This window comes from Choristoneura fumiferana, chromosome Z, assembly GCF_025370935.1.
Source record: "Choristoneura fumiferana chromosome Z, NRCan_CFum_1, whole genome shotgun sequence".
Classification (NCBI taxonomy): Eukaryota; Metazoa; Arthropoda; class Insecta; order Lepidoptera; family Tortricidae; genus Choristoneura; species Choristoneura fumiferana.
In genome coordinates, this window is record NC_133472.1 from 13,809,285 (window position 1) to 13,830,111 (window position 20,827).

The 20,827-nt window shown below is 35.6% G+C and overlaps 2 protein-coding genes across 2 annotated transcripts; one reads left to right on the forward strand and one right to left on the reverse strand.

Moving 5' to 3' along the window:
* Positions 1–8,204: 8,204 nt before the first annotated feature.
* Positions 8,205–14,380, reverse strand: LOC141428233 (COMM domain-containing protein 2). The gene is made up of 5 exons (XM_074088092.1): positions 13,985–14,380; positions 13,518–13,595; positions 9,316–9,398; positions 8,678–8,851; positions 8,205–8,561 (listed from the first exon to the last, which is right to left on the reverse strand). The coding sequence occupies exons 1-5, from the start codon at positions 14,049–14,051 to the stop codon at positions 8,235–8,237; spliced, it is 729 nt and encodes a 242-aa protein (XP_073944193.1). The 5' UTR covers positions 14,052–14,380; the 3' UTR covers positions 8,205–8,234.
* Positions 14,381–15,615: 1,235 nt separating this feature from the next.
* LOC141440941 (AP-3 complex subunit delta-like) lies at positions 15,616–20,061 on the forward strand. The gene is made up of 5 exons (XM_074105538.1): positions 15,616–15,849; positions 15,929–16,024; positions 17,474–17,743; positions 18,253–18,382; positions 19,898–20,061. The coding sequence occupies exons 1-5, from the start codon at positions 15,754–15,756 to the stop codon at positions 20,059–20,061; spliced, it is 756 nt and encodes a 251-aa protein (XP_073961639.1). The 5' UTR covers positions 15,616–15,753.
* The last annotated feature ends 766 nt before the right edge of the window (positions 20,062–20,827 follow it).

A 20,827-nucleotide genomic window follows, 5' to 3' on the forward strand; every position in this document is an offset into this window, starting at 1 on the left:
CTCTATTGAATTTTCTTTGCATTGTATTTTGTTATTGTTCATTTCTGTTATTATTGTTGTTGACTTTTGTTACTGTTTCTCGTTAGATTTGTTGTTATTTTTTAAGCAAAATGCCGAAACGGTCTAAAAAGACTGTTTTGAACTCCTAGAGTCAGGAGTTTGTAATTCGTTTGAGGGATTATTTTGAGCGAGAACGAGAAAACGGTGTCCCGGTGGGCGGAAAACTGGAAAATATTTTTTTTTTTAATATAATGCAACTGCTCCAAAAATAGGCACTAATAACTCGTAGAAAAATCGATAGTTCACTCGATAAATGGTACATCTCTAAAACTTTCAAACTCGAAACGTCACAGAACTCATCATAGGCGAAATAGTACATTGTGTCTTAAGGGCGGTAATTAAGGAATTACGAACGAGAGTCTATTAGAAGCCCGAAGTCGAAGACTGAGGGCTTTAATGAGTCGATGTTCGTAATTCTAGTACCGCCCGTGCGACATACAATATTTTTCATCACATTTGCGAGTAAAATTTTATATTTCTAAAAGAAAAAATATAATTCTTCCAAATATCGGCGATACCTTAGGCTGCGCTCTTGGCAGCGTCGCCCTCCCCCTGCCTTAGCATGTGCCTGAGCCGCGTGTGCATGTGGTCCTGCTGCTACACCATCAGTACGGGCAATTTACTCATTTACCGACCTTGGGCTTCATGACAAGAAAATTTGTACGCGCAATGACTCATTTACCGACCACGGGTTTCATGACAAGCACATTAAGGTCGAGGGTTTTATTTGGGGGGGTTGCAACCAAGGTAGCCTGCATGTTTCGACACTGTTTACGAGCAAGTGTGATGAAAAATATTATAGTTCTAAGTTCAAATTACAATGCATGTTATGAGTATGAGATTTGTATTGTACCTACTGGTCACTTTTGAGTTCCGAATTCAAAACCTCCCTACTAACCGCCTTTGATCAATGTTTGGCATTCTTAACTTTATGGTAACCTTATAAAGATGTAATCGCGACTGTATCTACGTGGCATTTTGGTTTTAAATGCGATTATTATATTTGTTTCTTATTTTTTTTTGTTTATTTAATCGGATTATATTTAAAAAAGGGGTTGTTTTGTAAACAGGTAGGTATATGTGATATTATTCTTATATTACATTTTAAATTATGTTCTCGCTGCTAAGGTGAAAAATTGTATCACAAGAGACCAGTTTTTTTGTATCTCGTGTTTGAATCCCTTGCTGCGCTCAGGATTCTAACCTAGAATCAGTCGCTACGCTCGTTAGTCAATTATATAATCCTTGGCTTACTCGGGATTTAAAATCAACACTCGCAGCAAAATATTACTTTGCTCTCTTGTTGCACAAATAACTATTAACACATCTTTAAAAAAACAATACTTTTCTAGATTCAGTTAATGAAACATCACTGAACGTAAATTACAGAACTAATCGTTCTATTGAAATCGATTTGCTTTAAACCATTCTCACTCATGAAAAAATCGTCTTTTTTTCAGTTTACTTTTAAATAATTACTAGGTAGGTAGGTATTTTGGTCGTTTCAGCAATTTACGTTAAGTAGTAATTAGTTCGTGATTGCGAAGTAAATAGGTAAACTTTATATTCCTACGTATATTATTTCTTTAACGATTAATTAATTAACGTGAATGACTCACTCATGTTTTGTATTTGTATTCAGTAGGTAGGTCTACTACCTGCTAGCCGGGTAGCGTGCACCATAGTTTAAAAAAACTTTTTGTCATTTAAAATCTGACTTCGAACGGGGAAATTCCAGTGGACAGGAGGTTCATTTGAACTCTTGGTCTGTGCAGCTATTTCCGCTATTGAATATAGCTACTGAGTATTTAATTTTATAACTACTTACAAGATAACAACATAGACTAGAAACTTCCATTAAGTTTATTGATGTCCCCAAAAGCGGGGATCCACATGCGGTATTCAAAATTTATTTAGTACAGAACCCTTTGCTTTTTTACTGTAGTAACAGCAAGTCATTGTGTTAATATTCATCAATTTCATCATCCACTTTTAGATACGAGCGAAGCGAACCCAAGGTTACTAGTTATCATTTGTAATGGTCAAACTCGAGTTATAGTGTGGATAAAAACCTGGCTTAGTAAGACTCCTAGAGTTGCGCACCGAGGGTTCCGGGACTTTCGGACTGGCAGAGCAATATAAAAAAGATATATTTAATGATTAAACCTAACTAATCTAAGTTTTATGTTCAATCACCAACATACATAAACATAACTATAACGATTGGTGCTTCTATCTGATAGCCATTCATGGGTATGTGTTGGCCTCCGTACTTGACTAACAAAATGTAGGTAAGTACATTTCTTTTATTTCTGTGTGTCTAAAACTCCTAAAACTAGAACTCCCATTCCCATTATGCAAGTTCTATCACAGAATAAGTAATAGTGGTTCTATGGAACTTTGGTGCACGGAACCCTAAAAATATGTCATTGAACATGATGTAACGCCGCGTGTCAACGTGATCAGTGCGCCTAGGTAGTGTTAGATAAATATGACTGACTGATGAGATGACTAAACCTTTTTAAAAGGTGTACACTTCATTACTGTATTGTTACCGAAGCTCCATACGGCAAGCCCGTACAGGTACGAAATTTCAAGTCATTCGGACCATGAATTGCAGTGGGTAAAAGCCAAGTTTACCTACTTACTTTTTTACTTAGCCTACTTAGTTGCTTTGGCAGTGACAAGTCAAGCTAATACGAGTGGAAATAAATGTTAAATAAATAAGAAGAAAGTGTGTTCTAGTAGATTGTTGCACCAAGCAGAAAGTTATTTATTACTGCACCGAGTGCAGATTTGGAGCCCGAGCGTCAGCGAGGGCTTTAAAAAGCACGAGGGTAATATAAATTACTTAATGCGAGGTGCATAATCTGCTTCTCTTTCAACTATAACAGGAATTGTAGACGAAAAAAACTCATGCTAAACAATTAATAAGAAAGAAATGTCACTAGCACTCGATGATTCCATTAGGGTTCCGGAGCCAAAAATGGCAAAAACGGAACCCTTATAGTTTCGCCATGTCTGTCTGTCTGTCTGTCTTTCCGTCCGCGGCTTTGCTCAGGGACTATCAATGCTAGATGTAATGTAGTGCAAACTTTAATTTTGCACGGATATATATGTAAACTATGCCGACAAAATGGTATAATAAAAAATGAAAAAAAAAATGGTGAAACAACTATTATTATTATTTCAAGATTTTATTAAAGCATTATAACAAAATTGTATATCAGCTGTATTTCTTTTGTACGACTCTTTTAAGTGAAATTTGGGCCCCCCCTTTAGACAGCGTTGCGCTTTAAAAAGGCTGTTTAATAGAATTACAATTATTGTATTACATGATTAAGAAAGTCAGTTATGAGCATAAGAATAAACAAATTGCATTTTTTGCGACTTTAATACAAATGATATATAGCTTTTAAAATTACAATCTGTTCATTAAATTTCATAACAATGCTTATTGTTTTATTGCCTTTGTAAAAAAGAAAATCTTAAGTAGGTATTACTTTTAAAAATATATTGACCAGTAAAGTTCTATTGCTGTTGGTCGTGCAATATTATTGTGACTTAAATTGTGATCAATGTGAAAATTAATATATATTGAATGTGTAAGTACTGCCTTTATTTCTGACTGTTTTGAGTGAAATGAGCTGCGCGCATCAGTTTGTCGGCTGAAATATTCATGTTCTTGGTAAAGAATACATGCGCCCTCGCTAATATACTTTATTAGTAAAAAAAATTAAGAAAATTAATTAAAGTTATATAACACAGTTTTAATAAATATCATAAAAAATAGCTTTTAGCAATAGTTTTAACAAATAAAGTTGCTTTTATAGGTATCCGTACAAAATACAAATGATCTCATTCGCTTTCTAATCAGATCTTAGTAACTTTTATTATTTTTGTAAGATAGGAAACGGAAAGCAAATGGCGTCAAATGAAATTAAAGCTTTAGGCATTCGACGATAGCATAATAGTGCTGTTAAATTTTGATATGGCCCGTCACAAAAATTAGAGCTCGTATTGCACTATACAAGACACTTACTTATTATGTTCAACCATATTACAGCACTACAGGAATATGTTATAATGCTTACACTCAATATACGCAATAGTAACTGATTGTTATCGAGTTTAGCAGGGTACCGTTATCATTTGGTATGAACTTAATTAGAAAAGATTTATTATCAAGAAAAAGGTACTTACATTCCCATTTCCCGTATGTCTAATAGGTATTTGCAAGCGAATATACTTAACAAATTTTATAAGTGTAGGTAAGTATATTTGTGTTTGTTACGATGCTATTATAACTTATAGTTCTAACAATACTTTTATTTCGATCAAAATATAGCTATATATACTTACTGTAGTGATGAATAGATAAGAAAGAAAACGGAGCTAAGGCATTATTTGTTATAAAGTCAAAGTTAATATAGGATTAGCGTGAAATTAACACAACCATGGACTGTTAGAAAGCTTTTATTCTTTAAAAAAACAAATTATACGTTCTATAGCACTATAAAATAACTTATTAATGCTTATTTAAAGCTTATTAATGCTTATTTAAAGCAAATTACCAATATAAGACAATAGTCTTACTATAACTTTGAAAGCTGTTTTAGAAGCTGTAATTTAGAATTATCCTACGTTTATTTAATATTTTTGGCATTGTAACAATTTTTTGCTAACTATAATATAGCAGTAAGCATTATTTGATATATAAATGCCTTTATAGAGTATTCATATTTAGATAATGACGATAAAAAAAGGTAATATGACTTGAAGACATAATTCTGTATCTATTTTAGTTAATATACAAGTTATGTGCTACCTGGGAAGTAGCCTTCGTGTTATTCCAGAGGTCCAACTACTTACATACCAAATTTGATGACTATAAGCCCAGCTGTTCTTATTTCGCGATTTTATCCATATCCCGTGGGAATATCGGGATCAAAAGTATCCTATGTTTGAATCCAGGTTATAAACTAACTTTTTGCTAAATTTCATCGAAATCCCTCCAGCCGTTTTAGCGTGAAGAAGTAACAAACATACTCACTCACTCACAAACTTTCACATTTATAAGTAGGATGAGAAATAATTTAAATTGAACAGTACTTTTAATACTAATTAAATTCACTGTTAAATCCACGGAATAATGTACCTCAAATAAGGAACTTGTGCACACTACCCTTTTTGCCCGGCGGTTTCTCGGCGGAGCGGGAACGCGGCGCGCACGCTGCGGTATCTACCTATCTCAGCGATTATTTGCCGCAAGCGTGCCGCCGCGGTGACGTCGACCGTATATGACCATATTGACCATAGTGGCTTAATCGCCGCGTCCACGCGACGGCACCGCGGCGGCTCGCAGGCGGCGAATAATCGCAGAGATACCGCAGCGTGCTTGCCGCTTGCGCGCCGCGTTGCCAGTCCGCCGAGAAACCGCCGGCAAAAAAGCTAGTGTGCACAAGCTCTTAAAGGTAAATCGTCGTAAGCCCGCCCTGCAGTACCAAGATCCTTTTCACACCAAACGTTCCAATGACTTCCTTGATGAAAACAATCAAAGCTTACTGAGATAAGTTTGTATTGCACTGCAGGTCCTGCTTGCGGCGGTTTACCTATTATGCAATATGCACTGACCCGTAATGGCGGTTCTAGTTTACAGCATTTACTAAGCTACAATTCATTCACTGAGTGAATTCGCCAAATATTTGCGTGAGCAGAAGATTGTTCTAAGTATGTATATTGATTCCACAGATTGATTCCAGTGTGAGCGACACCATTCGTGCAACTCGAACATGCAACGCCAGAGGCCAGAGTGGTAGCCCTGCATTCAAATATTTGTAAAAACACTTGCTACTATACCCCAGGGATTCAAGGATTGAACAACTGAAATAAACATAAATCATAGGTACTTACCTAACCATCCTAGGTTAGCTGGAAGAGATCCCTATTTAGGGATAAGCTCACCTTTGCTCTCCTCTCTGTTTGTTTGTACTTATTGTTATTTAAATTTTATGTGCAATAAAGAGTTTAGTTTACATACACACTTAATATACGTATACTTTTAGGTCACAAATCGATAGTGTTAATCATAAGGATGAATCTCTTTAACAAACATGGTAAATAAAAAAAATTAAAGGAGGACGGAGGAACATTAAATGTAAAGTTTATTTTTAATTAAACTTAAAAAAAAGCCGAAAAAAAGCAGGGACTTAGGTAATTAGAGAAGTAAAGAGAACGACCGGTCGCCGCTTGCCGTTTGTGTAGGTATACCTACTTACTTACTTATCAGCAAACATTTGAGAAAACTTACTCGTTACTCAGGCAATTGTTATTTGTTTAAAAATGGGTCCAAAGTGTTTTAGGTGAATTAAACGGTATTTAATCAAAAAGGAATCGACTTTGATTGTGAACAATATGAAAATCTATTAAATACCTGGTTTAGTAGGTACAGACGTGCGAGTACTTACCTCATTATTTGTATTTCGCAAAACTATTCATTCAGACGCCCAAACATGCTTATAATATCTAACAAACTTGTTCTTATTATGCATCTACTACACTTACAGAGTATTTAACTATATATGATTTAAATTAAATACAAGAAAATGGCTTCTTATTTTTCAATATCTTTCTTAAATTCAGAATAATGATAATTCCGATTCCTGTAATACCTTCTTTTAACCCCCGACGAAAAAGAGGGGTGTTATAAGTTTGACCGCTATGTGTGTCTGTGTGTCTGTATGTCTGTGTGTCTGTCTGTGGCACCGTAGCTCTTAAACGGGTGGACCGATTTGAATGCGGTTTTTTTTATTTGAAAGCTGGTTTTCTAGCGATGGATCTTAGACATGATTTATCAAAATCGGTTCAGCCGTTTCAAGATCATCAGCTCTTTTGTTCGCTGCGGTAGGAATCTTAGACGCGTAATGGATTACTTTACTTTCAAACATATTTGGGACCTAAAATTTTAAACACCCATGTATGCTATATAGCTATGCAAGATTATGGAATTCTCGGCCTGATGCTGCAGCCAGGATATCCAGAACACTAGTAGGTACACTCTTAATAAAACTATAGCAGATATATCGTGTTTGGGTTCGTTTTGATCAGTATTTGATTCTACAAAGAATGCAATGGTGGCAACAGGATGAGCTGATGCTGCAGCCAGGATATCCAGCACAATAGTACACTGTATAAAAACTAATAGCACATATGTCGTGTTTTGAATCGTTTTGATCAGTAATTGATTCTACATACAATGCAGTGGTGGCAACACGACGAGCTGATGCTACAGCCAGGATATCCAGCACACCAGTATACTCTTGAAAAAATAATAGCAGATATGTCATGTTTGATTCCTTTTGATCAGTATTTGATTCTACATACAATGCAATGGTGGCAACAAGATGAGCTGATGCTGAAGCCAGGACATCCAACACACTAGTACAATTTAATAAAATATATATCAAAGTTTAAAAAACAGGAAATAAAAACTTAAATTTAAAATTTAAAAAACCCCCCCACTTAAAAAACGCCAGCAAAAATAAAAATAAAAACGCCCGAAAAAAACGCTGCTTGAAAAGACAATTAAAAAGTAAAAAATAATTATGTGCTACCTAGCTGTTGCCCGCGACTTCATCTGTGAAGAATTCGTTTATCTCTATCCCGCGGGGACTATGCTGATTTCCCGCAAAATTAGCCTAAGTTAATTTAGTATAAAGTATCTAGTAATATTTTTTTATCTAAGCGTTGTCGGTGTCGGGGGACCGCTAAGGTTAATACTTTAAAAAATACAACATATTTATTATTAATAGATCCGTCTAACTACACAAATCACGCGCGACGCGTCCAGTGTGCGAGCGAGCCTATATAGCGGCAACCCACTGCCGTTCAAATGTTGAAAAGGTGCGCCGACCGAACATACCTAAACGCCGGAGTGTCCAACCCCTGCTTTGAGTGATTTTTTCTATCTTCAGTATTGAGAGTACTTTTCCTCCAGGTGACATCAAAATCTCCATAATGTAAAGCGCATCTCTATCGTTCATGACGGCGAATCATCATCGAAGTCGCAAAGTTATGCGTAGCATAAGGCATATTCAGATAAGATTTCATTCAAAATTTAACATTTCACACTTGGTAGAAAGAAATAAAACATTTTGGTCTCATATTTTTAACCTTTATTGTAAAGCTCTTTGTACCTTTCTTACATGCTGAGTTTTTGATTCTTTAAGGGCCAAGTCAAGCTTGTTTGTGAGATGCAGCAGGTTAGGCAAGTCACACTGCAGCAAGATATGGCTAATTGTATGTTGACATTGGCTAGCAGCTTTGGCATTCTGAATTGGGACATTGGTGACCCAAGACGAAACACATTTACTTTCATTTGTATCTTCAGCAAAGGATTTCTTCAGATCTTCATTGTTTTGTCCAAAATGCTTAGGCCTTCTCAATATGAAATCCATTACAACAACAGGTTTGACTTGTTCACTATGACTTCTTGATGCTATCTGTAAGGACACCCTCAGTACATAAAAAAATCGTACATCCAATTTGAATAGCTGATTAAATTTATTATTAATTTCCCTGAACTAATTATTACGTTATTTTAGAGTAGGTGAATTACCTGAACTTCAAATCTCCATGTAAAATCCTGATAGCTGGGATCCTTAGCCTGGAGCAAGTAAAGCGCGTCTGACACCTCTACCTTCCTTGTACTATAAAGTTTAACTAATACTTCTTGCTGTTCTGCCGAGAATCCAGCTATGGCCAGTGATGACTTGAAGTCTGTTTCTATTAACTGCCGACAATACGATGATTGAGTATTAGGTCAGTGTTTACCAAACAGTGTTCTGCCATGGCCCGGTAATTTTACACTCTGTCCCTTTGTGGGCCGTCTTTCACCTATTAGAGGCCCTAGGCAAAATATGCTGCATGCATTTGGTAAGCCTGATTTTCAGGCGAGAATTGAGTAGCTATCGGTTATCGTTTGGGAATGGAGTAGGGACTAGGGGGCCCAATCCATCGCGGGGCTCTGAGCACGTGCCCAGTGTGCCCAGTGGGGAAGAGAGGGGCATGCTTCGTTACCCACTTAATACTTTAACGATTTACTTTTACGAATATTTATGATGCATTGATCTATATTACGTTTTTTTGTAAAACAAGGCGGAATGTTGCGACCCTGCGAATGGGAACTGCCGTATTAGGTATTTATTTTTAGTGTCATTTCATTACTGTCAATAACAATGAGAAGTTGATACTTACATTATGTCTACTCCCTTCTAATATGAGGCAAGATAATGCATGAACAAGATTTTGTATAACTGATGGAGATACATTAAGTTTTCCTGAAAAAAAAAATGTTTGATTTAATAATAACATAATGTTAAACAACAAAATACTAGGGTAGCTTAAATTTAAGACATACATACAAAATTATTTTTGTACAACAAGGGGAGGCCTTAACAGGCTAAAAAAAGGTATCTGGCTAAATAATAAAAAGTGGATGACCAGATACTTACTGAATGGATACAGAATATCCATTGCAAATGTAGGTGTTTGCTTTAAAGAGCACAAGCTGTTAAAAATTCTTACACTTTCTGTTTGTACATTATTCTACTAGCTTTTACCCGCGGCTTCGGTCGCGTTAACCATAAACATTTCAAAAAAGCAAGCAATTAAGCAAGTATGCAAGTGAGCATGTAAGCAAGCATGTTATTATGCAAGGAATAGTGCATTCAACGCTGCATTCAAGCATGCTTGCAATTATGCAAACAAGCATGCAAGCAAGCATGCAACCAAACATGCAAGCAAGCATGCAAGCCAGAATGCAAGCAAGCATGCAAACAACAGACAAAGCAAGCATACTCGCAAAGGAGCAAGCAATAATGCAAGCATGCATGCAAGTTATTTAGTTTAAATATTTATCACTTCGCACGTGTAAATCATTAGATTCAGTGGTTGAGATTCTGAGATTCTGGGATTTTACAAAACTCCCGTGGGAATCTCCAAAAATTACATTGTGATTTTCATTGATGTTGCATTAAAAAAACCACCCCAAATTGTATTACTCTAAGCTCAGGCGTTGTTAATTCGAGATTTTATCCCTAACCCCGTGGGAATACCGGGATAAAAAGTAGCCTGTTTTATCACAATACAAGTAATATAGGCAGTAATTCAACTTCATACTAGAGGGCCAAAGTCGACGCACGCACTCAGCGGAGCGTCTTACACGGCCGCTAACCCGACTAACCTACGCAGTGCCACGCAGCGCAGTCGCTGTGTCGCTATGCCGCGCCTCCCGCTCTATTCGATTCCGTAATGTGGCTATAAACGCTCGGTACTAAACTAAGTAACTAGGTGTACCTATGTATATAGTATGTTGTTACATACTATAATATTTTATTTAATAATGGCGGCATCACGAGAACGTGTGTACTGCAGTGTTTACAGGTGCCTAAATTCAACGCTGATAAAACCAATATTGTAATTTTTTCAACTTCCTGCTGATGCTGAAAGGTAAAATCAATACCTATTAGGTACTTTATTATTAGTTTATTAAAATTTGTCAACGTAGGTACCTACTCAACAAAATGTAAACCATAGTGATGTGTCTATTTATTTATAGAAAATCACATTGAAAAAATATGCAAATTGCTATTTACTTACAAATTAAATCTTCTATCATAATATAAATCGGAACGAATTTATGAATTTGAACTAATATTATTTCACATTTTTAAAAACGTGTTTAGTTTAAAATATTCTTCGGTTGTTTACATTTTGTTAAGTACAGTCAAGGGCATAAATATAAGTAGGTACGTTACCAAGACGTCAAAAATATCTATACACCTTTATGTCACTATGTACATATGTATAAGGTCGATGTATACATAAATGTGACACTATTGCTGTATAGATATTTATGCCCTTGACTGTACCTACCTAAACAAATACACTCAGGGGCTGTTTCACCACCCATTGATTAATTTTAACTGACGGATAAATGTGATGCTGTCTCTTTTTTTAACCCCCGACGCAAAAAGGGGGGTATTATATGTTGATTGACCACTATGTGTCTGTGGCACCGTAGCTCGTAGCTCGTGTGCATGTGCGTGTGTGTGTGTCTCTGTCTGTCTGTCTGTGTGTCTGTCTGTGGGCACCGTAGCTTACGGGTGGACCGATTTGATTGCGGTTTTTAGGATTCCGTCGCCAAAATGGCAAAAACGGAACCCTTATAGTTTCGCCATGTCTGTCTGTCTGTCTGTCCGTCCGTACGCGGCTTACTACGCACATACAATAAAAATCTACAGACGTCTCTTTTACTTTTTGTAGTTGCCAACCCTAACGCTCCGCGCAGCCGTAGGTATAAATTTAAAGAATCCGGCAGAGTCGGTCTACTGCCTGTTACTTGTATTGTGGTTTTATTCCAGATGTCCAGCTATCTACATACTAAATTTCATCCAAATTCGTCCAGCCGTTTCAGCGTGAAGGAGTAACATACATATTCACTCAGTCACTCACAAACTTACGCATTTATAATACTAGCGTTTACCCGCGGCTTCGCACGCGTAAACTATTCAATCTGGTGGTTGCAATTGAAATTTCGGGATTTTACAAAATACCCCTACGAATTCCCAAAATTTATATTGTGGTCTTCTGCCCAAAATTTTAAGTTATTTTGAGATTTTATCTCTATCCTGTGGAAATATTGGGATAAAAAGTAGCCTATGTTTTAATCCAGTTCTAAAATCGAAGTTCGTATCGTATCGTCCCTCTCGCTCTCGTATTAAATAGTATAAGTGTCAGAGGGACCGCACAACACGAACTTCGAGTTTCGTAGTAGCCCTGCAGATTATAAACTATCTTTTGGCCAAGTTTCATCCAAATCCGTCCAGCCGTTTTAGCGTGAAGAAGTAACAAACATACTCACTCACAAACTTAATAATATTAGAGTAGGGTTGCCAAGTGTGCGTACGCAGACCGGGACATTTAAAGAAAAAGTAGTAAACAGAAAAAATTGAACTTTTATTACAACAATAGGTACCTAACTTTAAAGATGTACAGCCTTATTCATAAAAAGTTAGAGCCTCCTTGAAGGCTCCTTGAAGGCCTGATGCTAAAAAACATGATTCATAAACGTCTGTTAGCGCTAATCAGTCGATCAAGGCTCTGCTAAAGTTAGAGGACCGTAGACCCTCCTTTATCTCTCTGCTAAGTCACAAAATGGCCACCACAAGTTTGAACAGCTGACTTTGACTAGAGCAAAAAACCATAGGTACCGAAGATATTTATAGTGAAGGCAGGGCTACGCAGATTAAAAAAAAAACAGGAAATTTATTTTCAGGAATTTGTATTTAAAAATCCTCTAAATTAGCAACAATAAATAACAATAAATATGAAAAAAAAATAAGGATGATTAACATAATTATGGCTTTTTGCACAACATAAACATGCGGATCGGAAATGGCGGGAAAACAAACATCTCGCTTTTATTTTTTTTTCCTGGTAATTTGCTGTCACTGCTGTCAATTATTTTTTTTTAATTATCGATTAGGCCATTTTTTGTCTTTGATTTGTCAAGGTGGCCAACATAACGCGTCTAATCCGTCTATCAGCAGCTCAACAACTAGCAGACTGCTAGCAAGCGTTTATGAATCATACTTCTTGACAACCGTCTAACAAGCTTAATCAGTCTGCTAAGTAACAGACCGATCAAACCTCAATTAAGGATTTTTTATGAATAAGGCTGGTAGTCCTTGCCTAAACACAAAATAACTTTTAACACAGTCAATCAATGCCAGCATCCCATCAGTCGGGTTCTCTGTTTGTAGGTGCTGTTCGCTACAAAGTGGAAAATGCATGTTTATCGGCTATGTTATAGCTTAGCTAGTTAGTCATGTTTATTGTAGGTATATTATTATTTACCAAGTCCAGGCCCCAACTAAATAAATAACTATGATTTTCAAACTGGGACAGTTTGCTTGTCGGCCAGGATGCCAGGACACCATGCTTCAAACCAGGACATGTCCCAGCGTACCGGCACATATGGCAACCCTATATCGTATTAGAGTAGGATCACAAAAATAATATTAGTAGTATTAGTAATCTGTAACTTATACTTGTAATAAGTAATATATTTTTCTAAAAATGACTGTTGAAAATTATGTTTTAAATAGATTAAAAAGAGACAATTCCAAGATCATATCATTAGTGAACCTGCAATACCTCGTAACTAGCATTTAGCATAAGGTCTAGTTAGTATTGTTAGTACAGTGGAAATTATACCTTATGGGAAAAGCTAGTTATGCGGTATTGCAGTATCACCGACAATATGGAATTCTTCATGAGGAAATTATACAAAAACATATTTGAATTTGTTTTACATGTAACTTGAAAAGTTTTTCAGTTCATCAATGAATGCAGTGTTATATAGAAGAGTATTAAAAAATAATTATATGTCTTACCTGCAGCAAGGCTGTATTTTTCATTGTTAACTCCATTATTAAAATAATCCAATGTCAGCTTACAAAAATCCACCAAAACTGAAAAAAAAGACATCAAGTTTAACTGATTATTGATTAGATGTAACTGATTTTATGACTACTAAACATGGTTCCCTCATTACATTGTTAAAATAAAATAACTAAGTACGTGTTTCGCGAAGATAATTTGTTTGTCAAGGAAGAAAAGTGGGTGTATTCTCAATGTATTGTTCTGCAAAAAAAATAAGATTATTGTTCCTATAATCAGTAGTACCCCTAGTGCAACATTATTATTCTTTGGAAAATTTGGCCATACAATTTTAAATTGAAAATAACTGTATAAAGTAGAATCCTTTGATACAATATTTACGCATGAATTCTGCAGACGAATAATTTTAAAATGATAAGCTATTATACATTCGTCATTAGATATTCTTTTAACTTCTCACCCTGAGTTGAATGCTGGTGCAATAAGCGTAAGTGTTCTTTTTGTAACTCGCTTAGGAATATAATCATGGTTAGTCTATAAATTCTATTATCAGACTGCCGAAGTTAGACTATTGAGTTAAGATGCACTGTACACTAAATTACACTCCTGTATACATACATATCTTAAAAACGTGATAAACTTAACTTTACATTACAAATTAATACAGAATTCAACTCGATATTTCGAATAATAAAAATTAAAATAAATCCAGACTAAGATAAATACAACAAAATGTCACACAAATTCGAGTTTTCATTTCGTTTTCATGTTATTGTTATTTTTTAATTCTTCCTACCCCACAGGGGACATGCAAAGGAAACTATGCCTATACAGCTTAGTCTGTTACAAAAAATAATGTTGGGCGGGTGAGACGTGGACGTGGGTGACATGACAACCGTTTACACGAGAGTGATTTATTTTATATATGTATAACTAGTACTATCTTTGATGAAGGATTGATGATCGAAGAGTACTATAGTTTTATATACATATACTGTAATGAGCTCTCCATACTTTTTCACTGAATAAACTATTTTTTCATACTTAAGTGACGTAAACGGCGTGAAATATAGACGAGGTTTAAGTCTTGAAGAATTTCATCGAATTACCGAAGGTAGTAAATTTTTTTTTTCGTTAATTTGACCCTACGAACAAATAAGACTTATTATTTATTCGTAGATTAGACCAAAGATCATTATTCATTACAATGGACATTCTTGTGGGGTAATAGTACAGATGCACAGACACTTTTTACTGCACAGAAAAAACTGATCCGGTTCTTATATTAAATATATTGACCCGGATAACTCACGTCTTAAATCGAGTTTAGCTCGACATGTTTCGGGCTAATCCGTAGCCCATCGTCTTCGGAGCAACGCGACTCAGCGGCTGCTACAACACGCGCACTGCGCGCCGCCGCTCTACTCGCGCGACTACCCGACAAAACTAACACCGGCACACAACTACCCCTACTGAGTTATCCGGGTCAATATATTTAATATGAGTGAGTCTCACGGTAGTTTCATGACCCAGATCTTCTTATTAAATATTTCCAACACTAAAACCTAAAACCTACAAGCCCCATTTCCAAGCACATAAAATACTGACAGTACCTTCCATTTACATACTAGAAATATGCAAGTTTGTTCACAAATACCCTGATTACTTCATACAGAAAAGATAAAAAATGTATGCGACTACCAAATATTTTTTTAACTCAGAACTGTAGGTGATTGACGTCGTTTATGAAGAGACGTTGTTGTCAAGAGACCACGATCATAAGATCGAGTGTGTCCTTTTTTGCATTTGCTTTTTTCCAGTTTTTTGCAACTACTTTTCTCTTGTTTTTGTTTTATATATCGTTCTTTTTCTTTTTCTTTGGACCGCTGATATTGATTAGGGTAATTTTTGGTACATTTGACCCCAACAATATCCCAAAAAAATTTGACGGTCCGTGTTGAACACCTGTCCTTGTTCTGTATAACGTGTGTATAACAATGTAATGTACATGTATGTAGTAGTATGCACTCCATGCCATAGCTAAAACAAGACGGTACTTTTTTTCGAGTTTTTTCACCTTGCAACATTTTCTACGCCACGCAAGAAAAGTATGGAGACTCGTCAAAATCGTGACGTTTAGTATATAATTCTTGGTTTCTGTTTGAAAAGATATGGATATTTAATTAAACGTTGTTCGATTTGTAGATAGTTAAAACTATTTTCATCGCCATGGCTTTGAAAAAAGTAAAGGGCAATTTTGAAAGGATGTTTGATAAAAATCTAACTGATTTGGTCAGAGGAATCCGAAATAACAAAGATAATGAGGTAAGTATCTATTTATTTTCGGTATATACAATACTAAGTGATTTGCCTTTTGTTCATTGCAAGAATAATTTAATTACAGGCCAAGTATATAGCCCAATGCATGGAAGAAATAAAAGTAGAATTACGACAGGATAATATTGCAGTGAAAGCTAATGCCGTCGCAAAGCTCACATACGTAAGTGTAAATCGGTTATTTCTATCAATCTTAACACTTCATTTCAAGTGCAACGCAAAACTATGACAATTTAAATATACTTGTTTAAAATTGTTCACATTACCCGATTTTTTTAGCACAGCATATGAATATTAAATTCTGGTTTTATTCCGCGTACCTTGATTTTAGAGTAGCTCGATATAATTAGTAATGACCGATATGGTCTAAAATATTATGAATATTAAATTAGAAACACTCATGATACTTTGTGAAAATGTATTTGAACTCTTTTATCTATTGATACCTCAAAACACCATTTCTAATTATAAATACTGACTTGTGATACCAACTAATATTCTAATGGTAATTTTATGTGTATTTGATTATCAGGCCTGTCATTTTGTTTTATTCTTGTGTTAATTGTTATTGAATTTACTGGCAGTCTGTTTGTAAACAACACCAATGTGATATGAGTAATCATTGTAGGTATGTTTGTTGTTAAGGTGTGTAATTTCAAGCAGGTTGCTTTTCTACCAGCATTAGATATGCTATATTTTTTTAAATGTAATAATTTAATCAAATATAATAAATCCGTATATACAAAGCACAGCGAAAGCTTTGATGTTTTAGCGTTTTCAGACTATGGTACAATTTTACACCTTATAGTTGTTGATACTGCAATGCCGCATAACCAACTATGGCTAATGCTGCGTAACCCATAATGGCTTAAGCTGCAAAACCTACAAAAATAGTATAATTCAGATTTCATGGCTGGTATATGTATATAAACACAAAGATATTATAATTTTAACACATTCCTGCAATAAAAATGCCATTGTAATGCAGCATCAGCCATTGTTGATTATGTGGCATTGAAGTATTATCAACGTATTATCTGTGGCAAACTTAATAGATTTTTAATTAAGATGGATATATAGATTTCCACATACAAGGGGTTAAGTTATAGAAATAACTCTTTGAATTTACAAAGCTGTGTAAAGTCAATGAAACTAAATCATGTACCAGGGCTTCCAGCCTGGGTACCAGGGTTTCTTTTGTGCTACTAATGTCATGTTGACATCCCATACATCTGCTAAAGAAATCATAGCAAAGTTGGTTATGAGAAGGTTCCACCCTGGTACGTGATTCAGTTTCTTACTTGTACATTCTCTTAATAAAATATTGGTTAAGACGTAGCACTTAAAAATATCTAATGTGACTCTTATTTGTATTACCATTAGAATGTATTCAGATATTTTTGAGTGTTTTGGCCTTTTTTTATATTAATAGTGGGGGGTGTACTACTTGTACAGTCAGCAACAAAGATATAAATACAGCCAAAGTGCAAAAAATATGTATACATAAGCTTAATGTTCAGGAAATTAAGTCCTGTATACATATTTTTGGCACTTTGGCTGTATTCATATATTTGTTGCTGACTGTACCAATATTCTCATGTTTATTTTACAGTTACAAATGTTAGGATATGACATATCATGGGCAATATTCAATGTGATAGAAGTGATGAGCTCGAACAAGTTTACTTATAAAAGAGTTGGGTACTTAGCCGCTAGTCAATCATTTCATGCTGATTCAGAATTACTTATGCTCACAACAAATATGATCCGCAAGGATTTGAATGCTCAGAACCAATATGAAGCAGGCCTGGCACTCAGTGGCCTCAGCTGTTTTATCTCGCATGATCTAGCCAGAGATCTAGCCAATGATATCATGACACTGGTTAGTATATTAATTTATATGCCTAACATACATAAACAGTCCTAATGGACCATAGGAATGAAAAAAAATATAAGCTTTAATTTATAAATGTTGTATGTAAGCTTGGTTGCGAAAAGACAATTTAATTTTGAACATCCTCTTTTATGCTGGTTGAACTTGTATTGCCATACAATCTCCATATTATGTAAGTAAATTGCAAGTAAATCTGGCCATAGAAATTGGGTCAAAGTTGACTTACATACTGACAAAAACAGCAAGTTAAATTAATCAATCATTTGAATAAATTACTTGGGTTAGTTATTAACAGTTAGAGCATTTTCTGCAAACACAAGAGAACAAGACACAGTTTATTCATATAACTAAATATTTTCTCACCATTATTATTATTGCTTACCTTGGAAAATCTCTATATACCTGTGTTTTCTGTACTGCTTGCTATGTGTTGGTGTTCAATAAAGAGTCATTGTATTGTATTGTTCTTTGTTGTTATGTTTGTCTGAATGTTTTAGATGAGTTCAACCAAACCTTATTTAAGAATGAAAGCAGTTCTTATGATGTACAAGGTATTCTTAAGGTATCCAGAAGCCCTCAGACCAGCATTTCCAAAACTAAAAGAAAAACTTGAAGACCCTGATCCAGGTGAGTTAGTGAAGTGGAGGTAAGTTTTAGTTGGTATTGAAATGATTTTTTTTCATGATTCTTACGAATCTGTTGAAATTGAGTTAAATGTAATGGTGATGCTGTGCAGTGCAACAAAACAATTAAGCGCAGGACTTATATTCGAAAGGCCATACGATAATAATAATAATAATAATAATCAAACCACCAGGCAGTGCTCGTTGACATCACCATCTCACATGACGAGAACCTTGTGAAGGCCGGGAAGGTCAAACTTAGCAAGTACCTTGACTTGGCTGACGAGGTAACTGCTATGTGGGATGTTGACTCGACGATCATTGTCCCGATAGTCGTTTCGGCAAACGGACTAATAGCGAAGAGTCTCGACCAACATCTCAAGAGACTCTCGCTATATGGCTGGATCAAGGGCCAGATACAGAAGGCGGTACTTCTGGACACGGCACGCATTGTCCGGAGGTTCCTCACTCTGCGGCCCTGACCACCGGTAGCTTGGGCCCTGCCCCGTTACCGGCGGCCTAGTTTAGGTTAGGTTAGGTCAGTTTAGGTTAAACCTAGTTTAGGTTAGGTTTTTATAATATTTTTATTTTGTATGTACAGAAAACTGTATTTTACTTTTTATTACTATTATAAAAACCTAATACTAAGAATGAAAATAAATAACATAATAATTGTATCACAAAAGAGAAAAATCATATTTTTCGGCGATGGCGCTATTTTAAATCTAAAGCGGAGGGAAGGATTCCAGATTTTTTTTTTATTGATAAATTTTACGGAATTTAGCTGGTGATAAATTGTTTGTCACAGGGGTTTCCAAACGGTAAGCTGTGGTGCCCTGGAGCGCCGTGGTAGGTAGTCAAGGGCTCCTTTAACCCAGTAACTGTAGTTATCTAGTGGAGATCTATATATTACGGTGCCACGTATTGATTACTATGATTATGATTTATAATTTATAATGCACAAGCAGCTTACCGAACCGGAAGACGAAGCGTTGGCAGACCTCCCACTAGGTGGACTGACGACATCTTGAGAGTTGCGGGCAACCGGTGGACGCAAGTGGCGAGTTGTCTGTCGTTCATTGTGGCATTCTAAGGGGTAGGCCTTTGTTCAGCAGTGGACGTCTTCTGGCTAATGATGAAACAGCTTATAGCTGATTTGTGCATAGCATTGTTCACTTGTGTAATGGTTTTCAATGTGCTTATCAAGTCAGTTTTTGAAGAATTCACTTGAAACGTCCTGACCACTGCCTCGGGCTAACTGTTTCATACTTCCAGTATGCGATTGATCAAGAAATGACGTCTGGGGTTTTCTATACCGGCCAGTAACTTTATTCAAACAATATCGACGTTCGGCGCCTCTTTGGCCGTCTCGCCAAAAACCAATAAATCATGTTCCAAATTAAAATCTCATTACTGCCCTCTGTGAAAGGCTCTTGGAGAAAAGATATACTTTGCTCGCACTTATTGACGAAAGAATCGTCATTTTCGATTAGATAAAAAAAGTTATTATATTTTTCAGGTGTGCAGTCAGCCGCAGTGAACGTTGTTTGTGAACTAGCACGAAAAAACCCTAAGAATTACCTATCCCTAGCTCCCGTGTTTTTCAAGCTCATGACAACATCCACCAACAATTGGATGCTAATCAAGATCATAAAACTGGTGAGCAGATTTAGCTTAATGTAAAAGTCAATAATTGCTAAAAGTAAACTTAGGTATACCTTCCACCGCCTAACTTTGCCTAAAAGTTAATTGCCACGACTAGGACCACAAAAACTAAAAGGGTATAATTCCAATAATTGAATAGGCACTATACCGTTAAGAGATTCGAACACAATCCGGGAGTAACATAAAGACTTCGCATAAAAAATGTACTTTAAAAAATGCGTTAAAACTAAGTATTAAGTAATGATGTTGCTGTGTTGTATGGCTGCATGTGTGTGTAAACCCATTCATTTAACGTACAAATACGTGCCGATTTATTTTTTGTGGAATAGTATTTTATAATAAATTATATGTTTTATGTATGACATGTGGTCTTTTATCTTAGACTGCTGCAGAAGAGTTTTCACAAAAAGTCTACGGTTAAAACTGCTGTGTTTAATTTAACAGTTTTACAAGTAACTGCAACACCTATGGTTAAATGAAGGAACCTTTCAATCAAATATACATCATCTAAAATTACAAAATCTTTTGTATGTGTACCTACCCATGTATTGTACATATGAATATGTGAAGATGAAACTAAACCAATATTTTTCTTTTTCTATCTAGATACTATGTCAAACATCAAAGCAATAGCTGTTTTACTTTAGTTGTGCAGTACACAAACTGATCATAGTCCGAAATTAAGTACTCTTACAGATATCGCCTACATAACGCAATTAAGTTGATTCACTTTTTGAGTTAGGATTTGTATAACTTATTATGAATTGTTGTAATTTTCACAGTT

What these genes read in the sequence shown, in the direction of transcription:
- LOC141440941 (XM_074105538.1), top strand. Translation starts at nt 15,754, where the DNA reads ATGGCTTTGAAAAAAGTAAAGGGCAATTTTGAAAGGATGTTTGATAAA. An exon ending in GAAATAACAAAGATAATGAG is followed by an intron (nt 15,850 to 15,928) that starts GTAAGTATCTAT and finishes ATTTAATTACAG; the next exon opens with GCCAAGTATATAGCCCAATG. An exon ending in ACTTGAAGACCCTGATCCAG is followed by an intron (nt 18,383 to 19,897) that starts GTGAGTTAGTGA and finishes TATATTTTTCAG; the next exon opens with GTGTGCAGTCAGCCGCAGTG.
- LOC141428233 (XM_074088092.1), bottom strand. Translation starts at nt 14,051, where the DNA reads ATGATTATATTCCTAAGCGAGTTACAAAAAGAACACTTACGCTTATTG. An exon ending in AAAATACAGCCTTGCTGCAG is followed by an intron (nt 9,399 to 13,517) that starts GTAAGACATATA and finishes TTTTTTTTTCAG; the next exon opens with GAAAACTTAATGTATCTCCA. An exon ending in CATGGAGATTTGAAGTTCAG is followed by an intron (nt 8,562 to 8,677) that starts GTAATTCACCTA and finishes GTGTCCTTACAG; the next exon opens with ATAGCATCAAGAAGTCATAG.